Source organism: Diaphorina citri, unplaced genomic scaffold (assembly GCF_000475195.1).
Source record: "Diaphorina citri unplaced genomic scaffold, Diaci psyllid genome assembly version 1.1 scaffold289, whole genome shotgun sequence".
NCBI classification, from domain to species: Eukaryota; Metazoa; Arthropoda; class Insecta; order Hemiptera; family Psyllidae; genus Diaphorina; species Diaphorina citri.
In genome coordinates, this window is record NW_007377725.1 from 216,303 (window position 1) to 226,367 (window position 10,065).

Here is a 10,065-nt window from a genome sequence, read left to right on the forward strand (position 1 = left end):
TCTTGAAATAATATTTGATTGTTTTTTTTTTTTTTTTTTTTTTTTTTTTTTTTTTTTTTTTTTTAGTAAAACGCGTTTCATCTGTCAATTCACAATGAGTTTTATGAAACGCGTACATAAGGTTAACACAGAGCAGTGTACACTGGTAAATCCGAGTTTCATAAACTTATTGTGTATTGACAGTGTGCCCTGCGCCTTACAGTTCCCTCTTTCAAACCTCTTGAAATAATATTTATTTATTTATTATTTTTTTTTAATCCATCGACACAATTTCCTGCTGTATGTCCGTTTGTTCCTCCTTCTTCAATTTTTCATACTAACTCGCTCTCTCTCCAGCTGTCAAATACCTAAAACAGATTCCCTAGTCAATTTATTACCTCAGGACTAAAGATGTCCTTCATTCAAAATTCAAAAGAGTCTGATTACTTTTATACTATCAGAAATTGACATCAAGGTTGTGAAATTCTCCATTGTTAAAAGGTATTTAGGTATAGATTTATTTTAATATTAAGGTCAGGGCTGAGGTAAACACTCGAGAGTCTGATTACTTTTATACTATCAGAAATTAACATCAAGGTTGTGAAATTCTCCATTGTTAAAAGGTATTTAGGTATAGATTTATTTTAATATTAAGGTCAGGGCTGAGGTAAACACTCAATTATTATCAAAAAAGGCCAAGTCCTTCTCAATTTATGTACATTGAAACAAGGTTGGGAAATACCCTGGACAAAAACAGGGTTGTTGAGCAGCCGTCGACAACGTCATTATATTATATTATGGCCTTTGGGCCAACACCACTGCCATTTTGAGTTGACAGGAAAAAACACACGTCCAAAGAGGTAGAATTGATTGCATTGAATCAAAATGTCGGACCAAGTTTCATAGAACTGTTTGCATACATTACTATTCTTACACGTTATTTATACTGTCAGCTAAGACTAAAAATATCAAGATTATAATAGGTAACAACAATATCATGTTGTGAGGATGTTGGATACAATACAGATTAAAATAAAACAGAGGACAGTCCACTCTCGATAGTTCGAATTTCGAGGGATTTGAGTTTTTTTCCCCCTCGAATTATCAAGATGTTTGAATTATGCAAAACGCGGATTTTTATGCAGAAACATAGATATTAGACAAATGACACACAAAACATAGCAGGTTAAGGTGGCGTTCCGATCCTAGCTGCCGGGCAGCGCGACCCGGCAGCGCTGCCGAGCTGCCTGGTCGCGCCATAAAGGTGACGTTCGTGTTGTGAGGATGTTGGATACAATACAGATTAAAATAAAACAGAGTACAGTCCACTCTCGATAGTTCGAATTTCGAGGGATTTGAGTTCGAGATAATAAAAAAAAAAATCATGAGAATCACCAATTGTTTCTTTTTTGAAGCTTTTTCTTATGTACAATTTTTACACTGATGATGCCAGCAATGGTGAAACATGTCTGTATAAATAAACAATTAAAAAAACCCTCCCCCAACTGTGAAGAGTAAAAGCTACTTGTGTTCTTCTTTTCAAGATAAATCTTCACAAAGTCACGTCCGAATCTATCAGTATATTACTTGAAGGTTTATATTATACCTGTACAATCATCTACACTGACTACACCACACAGAGTTTCATGCCAAGATATCAGGAATATTCTGAAATCATTCAATAGAAATATTACAGTCAAACCTGTCTCATTGGGAATCTATTTCCTTCCCAACTTGGAGGTCTCTTAATCGTCTGCGAACGGAACGGGAGTGGGACGGTGTGCACACAACATGGTGAGGTGGAGGCTGTCTGAGGATGATAAATGTGACTGCGGGTCAATACAAACCATGTCCCAACCTACCAATAGCATATGCAACACCGAAGATATGTAGGAAGCAATGAGAATGGCATCCCATTGGGAAAATATCATTTGATTGACATTTTGATGGTCCGGACACAGAAAGTAAGTAAGTAATTAGGAATCCAAGCGATCAACAATTTTTTCTCCCCTTGAAATCGATGCAGTTTGAAACCGTCCTATGTCCTATTACGTACATCCCTGTGAGAATCCAAGCGATCAACAATTTTTTCTCCCCTTGAAATCGATGCAGTTTGAAACCGTCCTATGTCCTATTACGTACATCCCTGTGAGGGCATTTCATTTTTCTTATCAAATGTTTTTTACAAACGTGTTGGTTTAGTACGGCGAATTTTGCACTATATTATCTACCTAACAATATTAATCTACACCGCTGACCTTTGTGTTAAGAGGAGGTATACGTTTTTGATAAAATAATAATAATAATAATAATAATAATATGTAATAATAAAGTTCCTAGCAACCAACGTATGCAAGTTTATTACTTGTGTTCATACAAAAACTATGTTTATCAAATAGGAAGAGGCCAACGCTTCGAGATCATCCAAACTTAATGTTGAGATCGACTTGTTGAATTCCTGGGAAAGAAGAAAAAAACAATTAGGTATACACAATATCAAATCAATACAGGAGTCTATAGTATTTGCTATCTACATCACTTGATATCCCACCTATCCAGCTAATAATCACATACAACGCTCATTTTCAACGGTTTAGACTTTAGACCATTCAATGACATTAACTTTTTTTTTCAAGTTTGAATTATGGTCTTAGGGCCAACACCACTGCCATTTTGAGTTGACAGGAAAAAACACACGTCCAAAGAGGTAGAATTGATTGCATTGGATCAAAATGTCGGACCAAGTTTCATAGAACTGTTTGCATACATTACTATTCTTACACATTATTTATACTGTCAGCTAAGACTAAAAATATCAAGATTATAATAGGTAACAACAATATCATGTTGTGAGGATGTTGGATACAATACAGATTAAAATAAAACAGAGTACAGTCCACTCTCGATAGTTCGAATTTCGAGGGATTTGAGTTTTTTTCCCCTCGAATTATCAAGATGTTTGAATTATACAAAACGCGGATTTTTATGCAGAAACATAGATATTAGACAAATGACACAAAAAACATAGCAGGTTACAGCTATATTATTTCATCTTTATTTTCATCTCTCTTAATATCGGATCTTACTCTCAATCATACTGTTCTGGTTCCCTCTTAGACCGCCACTGGTTGACATTCTTCCTCCATCAAATAGGAGGAGGCCAACGCTTCCAGATCATCCAGACTCAATGTTGAGATCGACTTGTTGAATTCCTGGGAAAGAAGAAAAAACCAATTAGGTACACACAATATCAAATCATTACAAGACTTACAGGAGTCTTATAGTATTTGCTATCTACATCACTTGATATCCCACCCATCCAGCTAATTATCACATACAACGCTCATTTTCAACGGTTTAGACTTTAGACCATTCAATGAAAGTTTGATAGAAGGAATTCAAACAACGATTCCGTCCCGAAATCGAAGAGAGGAGGGCAAGATAGGAGAAAGCCAGCAGTTCCGAGAACGAACTTTATCTGTTTAGGATAAATTTATTTATTTCTCATATGACTTTTTTTTTACAAATTACGGCTTATTTTTTACAGATACAAAATATTTAGGACGGAAATTGAGCCCACAACCTAGCGCTTCCTAGACAGACGCTCTAACCTCCTGGCGCTACTCACTAACTAGGCTTGCGTTTATAAGATTGTATTTGTTTGAGCATGTCGCTAACTAGGCTTGCGTTTATAAGATTGTATTTGTTTGAGCATGTCGCTAACTAGGCTTGCGTTTATAAGATTGTATTTGTTTGAGTGTGGAAATTAACTACCTACACGTTTTCTAAAATATTGTGGGGCTGCTTTATTGTTACCTTGATGAATTCATCAGCAATCTTGTTGCTCTGAGTCTCTGTGAAATATTTCCTTAGGAATTTGTATGAAGCATCTCGTAGTATTGTAACATTACTTCCTCCAGCAACACTCTGGGAGCTTTCTTTCAGTGCACGCTTCACAACCAAGTTCAATTTGGTGCCCTCCTTGATTTGAGGATAGTCAAGAATTTGTTTGGTGTCTGAAATTATAGAAGCCGTATTACTAACAAGCAATAGGAGTAGATGATAAATAGACTCTTAACAGGAGGGTTAAAAATAGTTGAGGTTAATTTCTACCACAAATCCCAAACATAGTAGGTATCCTAAATAAAAACTATACTTCTCCTAAAGGTGCTAAGGTGCTTGTAAACTGTAGACTTTTTCCTTTTTTTTCCACAGGACCACTCGTTACTGAGTCTACCAAGTTTGTGAAGCAGAGTACACAGGTCATAGAGCGCACTTACGAGAGTATGAAGCGCTCTATGACCTGTGTACACTACTGCTCAAACTTGGTAGACTCCGTAGAGAGGGGTCTTGTGAGATCAAGTCTAGCGAAAACAAAAAAAGTCTACTCTACAATGTACTGGCACGTCAAGCATATTGTCTTCCTGTTGATGAGGTGAGCTGACCTAAAAATACAATAATATGAATCATGATGCATACCTAGTAGTGGTCTTCCTGTGGCCAATAGTTTTTGATCAGATACGGGAATTTTCAAAGCTTCATTGATTTTGTTCTTCAACTCAAGAATACTCATCTCACTATTGACCTACAAAACAGAACACAAGATACGTTAGAGCTAAGCTAACACCAATAACTGACCTCAGGAAATGAGTATTTTTTATATTATGCTATCAAGTCACACCAGGATTCCTAGCTGACATTTGGTTTTGGTCTAACACAGGTTAATATACAAGGTCTAACACAAGAACCTCATGAAATGAAAAGAAGAATGACTGAGTAACAAAAACATATACTTAAGATCATATTATTAGTTGGTATCAGTAGAGGACCATGAAAGGTTTTATTTATTCTATAACTCTCCTTTTTGCCAAATGTCATTCCTATTTCTTATTTTTTGTATTCATTGTATAGTATTTGATTTATTTTTTAACTCTTTAAAATTCAAGACAACAATAAACAATAATTACGAAATTAGTAATGACAAAAAGTTCACGAAATAAGGTAATATAATTTTTACTTACATCAAGAAAAATTTCTTGGCCCTGTAATACTTTCACAGAGATTTTCATCTTGGATATTAATTGGTACAGACTCAACTACATCAAAACTTAGTGGATGGTTGTTTGTACATAAACCTAGTGCTTATAAATAATGTTAATCTGAAAAATCAAACAAATGTAAGAAATGATATTACCCATCAAATTAATTTAATTAGTACATAATTTTTTTTTTCCACCAAAGCTTCATTTTGGTTTTTGTGTAGGTACTTACTATGTGACCAGGATCCCCACTTCAGGACACATTTAATAAGTAATAGTTCTAAATAGTTTGTACCTAAAGATTAATTTTCCACTCAAGGTCCTCATCTACTAAGGACCAAATTGTCTTCATCATTGAAATGGAATTAATTCAAACCCCATATCCTTGATGGTTGAGGACAGTTGGGCTCAAGAACCCCCTCTAGGGCCACCCCTGATAATGTTGCAAAAATGAAACCTAGCAGAAAATGTTCCCCCCTGAATATATTGAGACACATGTTTCAACATTTTTCGAAATTCAAATCCATTCTAGTGATGGGACTCGAGTGAGATTTCTCAAATCGATTATTTTCTACTCGATTATTTTCCAACTCGAGTTGTAACTCGCTATCGATAGTTGAACGCGGAACGCTATCAATAGTTGAGGCTTGACTATCGATAGTTTTTGATAGTTTTTTTCTGCACATTTTTCGTTTGTTTTGGTCGTTTTAGAAGTGAAAAGTCATATAGAAGCCGTATTACTAACAAGCAATAGGAGTAGATGATAAATAGACTCTTAACAGGAGGGTTAAAAATAGTTGAGGTTAATTTCTACCACAAATCCCAAACATAGTAGGTATCCTAAATAAAAACTATACTTCTCCTAAAGGTGCTAAGGTGCTTGTAAACTGTAGACTTTTTCACTTTTTTTTTTTTTTTCTAGGATCACTCTTTACGGAGTCTACCAAGTTAATCACATACAACGCTCATTTTCAACGGTTTAGACTTTAGACCATTCAATGACATTAACTTTTTTTTTCAAGTTTGATAGAAGGAATTCAAACAACGATCCCGTCCCGAAATCGAAGAGAGGAGGGCAAGATAGGAGAAAGCCAGCAGTTTCGAGAACGAACTTTATCTGCTTAGGATAAATTTATTTATTTCTCGTATGACATTTATTTGTTTTACAAATAACGGCTTATTTTTTACAGATACAAAATATTTAGGACGGAAATTGAACCCACAATCTAGCGCTTCCTAGACAGACGCTCTACCCTCCTAGCGCTACTCACTAACTAGGCTTGCGTTTATAAGATTGTATTTGTTTGAGTGTGGAAATTAACTACACGTTTTCTAAAAATATTGTGGGGTTGCTTTATTGTTACCTTGATGAATTCATCAGCAATCTTGTTGCTCTGGGTCTCTGTGAAATATTTCCTTAGGAATTTGTATGAAGCATCTCGTAGTATTGTAACATTACTTCCTCCAGCAACACTCTGGGAGCTTTCTTTCAGTGCACGCTTCACAACCAAGTTCAATTTGGTGCCCTCCTTGATTTGAGGATAGTCAAGAATTTGTTTGGTGTCTGAAATCATAGAAGCCATATTACTAACAAGCAATAGGAGTAGATGATAAATAGACTCTTGACAAACAATAGTTGAGGTTAATTTCTACCACAAATCCCAAACATAGGTATCCTAAATAAAAACTATACTTCTCTTAAAGGTGCTAAGGTGCTTGTAAACTGTAGACTTTTCCCTTTTTTTTCCACAGGACCACTCGTTACTGAGTCTACCAAGTTTGTGAAGCAGAGTACACAGGTCATAGAGCGCACTTACGAGAGTATGAAGCGCTCTATGACCTGTGTACACTACTCTACAAACTTGGTAGACTCTGTAGAGAATGGTCTTGTGAGATCAAGTCTAGCGAAAACAAAAAAATCTACTCTACAATGTACTGGCTTATCAAGCATATTGTCTTCCTGTTGATGAGGTGAGCTGGCCTAAAAATACAATAATATGAATCATGATGCATACCTAGTAGTGGTCTTCCTGTGGCCAATAGTTTTTGATCAGATACGGGAATTTTCAAAGCTTCATTGATTTTGTTCTTCAACTCAAGAATACTCATCTCACTATTGACCTACAAAACAGAACACAAGATACGTTAGAGCTAAGCTAAGACCAATAACTGACCTCAGGAAATGAGTATTTTTTACATTATGCTATCAAGTCACACCAGGATTCCTAGCTGACATTTGGTTTTGGTCTAACACAGGTTAATACAAGGTCTAACACAAGAACCTCATGGAATGAAAAGAAGAATGACTCAGTAACAAAAGCATATACTTAAGATCATATTATTAGTTGGTATCAGTAGAGGACCATGAAAGGTTTTATTTATTCTATAACTCTCCTTTTTGCCAAATGTCATTCCTATTTATTTTTTGTATTCATTGTATAGTATTTGATTTATTTTTTAACTCTTTAAAATTCAAGACAACAATCAACAATAATTACAAAATTAGTAATGACAAAAAGTTCACGAAATAAGGTAATATAATTTTTACTTACATCAAGAAAAATTTCTTGGCCCTGTAATACTTTCACAGAGATTTTCATCTTGGATATTAATTGGTACGGACTCAACTACATCAAAACTTAGTGGATGGTTGTTTGTACACAAACCTAGTGCTTATAAATAATGTTAATCTGAAAAATGAAACAAATGTAAGAAATGATATTACCTATCAAAATTAATTTAATTAGTACATACATTTTTTTTCCACCAAAGCTTCAGTTTTTGTGTAGGTACTTTTACTATGTGACCAGGATCCCCACTTCAGGACACATTTAATAAGTAATAGTTCCAAATAGTTTGTACCTAAAGAATAATTTTCCACTCAAGGTCCTCAACCACTAAGGACCAAATTGTCTTTATCATTGAAATGGAATTAATTCAAACCCCATATCCTTGATGGTTGAGGACAGTTGGGCTCAAGAACCCCCTCTAGCCTCTAGGGCCACCCCTGATAATGTTGCAAAAATGAAACCTAGCAGAAAATGTTCCCCCCTGAATATATTGAGACACATGTTTCAACATTTTTCGAAATTCAAATCCATTCTAGTGATGGGACTTGAGTGAGATTTCTCAAATCGATTATTTTCTACTTGATTATTTTCCAACTCGAGTTGTAACTCGCTATCGATAGTTGAACGTGGAACGCTATCGATAGTTGAGGCTTGAGTATCAATTTTTCTGACAAGTAGATTTGTACTCGAGTAGAAACTGTATGTTGCAATAATATGTGGCGAGTGAACTCGGGTCAGAGAACCCAATGAGAAGTTTTTTTTCCACTCGAGTAGAACAAAATAATAATCGAGTGGACTCGAGTGAAGTCAAACTCGAGTCCACTCGAGTAAAATCATTCACTCGGCCCATCACTAAAATCGTGATCTCAGGTATCCTAAGCTTTTCAAAACAGTATGACACTGAATTTTCCCCTTTTTACCTTCCTTATCCTGTAGAAAGGAAAGTAATGTAATTCTCAGCTGGAAAAAAGTTTCCCCAATGTCTCTCCTCTCTTCAACTCAAGAAGAAGAAGAAGAAGAAGAAGAAGAAGAAGAAGAAGAAGAAGAAGAAGAAGAAGCACGTTACGAAATATCAGCTGATCGATTTCCCCTTTCACCTTTCTCCACTCTCTTCCTCTCAATTTCCCCTACATTTTCTCTCCTTACCCTCCTCTTCTACCTTTCTTTTTCTCTCACCCCCTTCCTTTTCTTTATCGCCTCTCATCCACCTTGCCTCTTTTGGAAGAACGCCAATTCGGTCCCATGACCTTTTTTTTAAGGTAGTTATCAAAATTCAAATCCATTCTCAAGATATTCTGAGTGGCTCATTTTTTTAGAAACACTCTGTATTTACTTGTAGTCCCATGTGCTCAAACACAAATTTAAACTGGATGTTCCTGAGCCTCACTGTCCTCAACCATCAAGGATATGAGGTTTAAATTTATTGCATTTCAATGATGAAGACAATTTGTCCACAGTAGTTGAGTAGGTACCTTGAGTGAAAAATTGATCTTTAGGCAGCCAATGAAATTGCAATCAAGACTGCAACACACTGGCACAGTATTAGACATTGACATTGGTTTTTCCGGACATGGAAAGTAAAGTAAGTGACACTAAATTGATGACATGTTGATATGGCATAGGAAAGAAAAACAGGCCTATAGTATTATCCCCTTGGTATAAAATAACCATGTAGGTATTTGCTTTAACTGCCTACCTGTAGGTTTATACTTACTTACCTACTAGATAATTTTGACAGGGTACAAATCTGTGGGTGTTGATTAAAAACTAGTTGAGTGGTTGGTATTAGCTTGTTGATATTATAGGTCTTGTCTTGATGAAGGTTTACACATTGGCCTTAAGATCAATAAAGAAATGTTTGATTATTTGCTTTCTACCTGTAGGTATATACTTACTTACTAGATAATTTTGACAGGGTACAAATCTGTGGGTGTTGATTAAAAACTAGTCGAGTGGTTGGTATTAGCTTGTTGATATTATAGGTCTTGTCTTGATGAAGGTTTACACATTGGCCTTAAGATCAATAAAGAAATGTTTGGATTTGTGAGTTGGCACTAGAAAACCTATTTCTGGTCCATTTGTGAACTCTTCGAGTTTCAGAATTTGGTTTCACAGTTTCGACTTTCGGTTTTCACTTTTCACTTCTTTCTTCTTTCCCATTTAACTTAACTTCCTCTTTTTTTTTTTTGAAATTTGGCGCTTTCAAGACTTCCATATTTTTTAAGCGTATTTTGAGAAGATGAACCCATCATTTGACCGCATTCGTATCATAACGTGTAATTCGTATTTTGAGAACCCCGGTCAAATGAGATGAGACAACCTCGGTCATTTCCAATTTTTAGTTAAATAAAAAGATTCTTCTTCAAAAAGCAGGAAAATATCAATTTGACAGGATTCTGTTAGGTCTGTTTTTCATTCCTACGCCGCATCGATGCGGCGTTCACTCTGCGTCAGGAGTGGGGGTAAAAAGTGGAAAT

General features: G+C 35.6%; 1 protein-coding gene and 1 long non-coding RNA gene across 8 annotated transcripts; one reads left to right on the top strand and one right to left on the bottom strand.

The window, feature by feature from the left end:
* Positions 1-2,713: 2,713 nt before the first annotated feature.
* On the bottom strand, positions 2,714-9,572 carry LOC103507108 (ubiquitin-like protein 4A). Of its 7 annotated transcripts, none has more exons than XM_017443184.2 (5): positions 9,311-9,449; positions 7,571-7,708; positions 7,034-7,139; positions 6,383-6,582; positions 2,714-3,191 (listed from the first exon to the last, which is right to left on the bottom strand). In XM_017443184.2, the coding sequence occupies exons 2-5, from the start codon at positions 7,616-7,618 to the stop codon at positions 3,093-3,095; spliced, it is 453 nt and encodes a 150-aa protein (XP_017298673.1). In that variant the 5' UTR covers positions 7,619-7,708; positions 9,311-9,449; the 3' UTR covers positions 2,714-3,092. The 7 variants fall into 7 exon arrangements, with proteins under 7 accessions (XP_017298673.1, XP_017298671.1, XP_017298674.1 ...); XM_017443182.2 differs by having other exon boundaries at positions 9,307-9,443; XM_017443185.2 differs by lacking the exon at positions 9,311-9,449 and adding an exon at positions 9,061-9,140.
* LOC113466546 lies at positions 9,309-9,764 on the top strand. The gene is made up of 2 exons (XR_003390914.1): positions 9,309-9,393; positions 9,571-9,764. It is a non-coding gene; the product is annotated as an uncharacterized LOC113466546 (long non-coding RNA).
* The last annotated feature ends 301 nt before the right edge of the window (positions 9,765-10,065 follow it).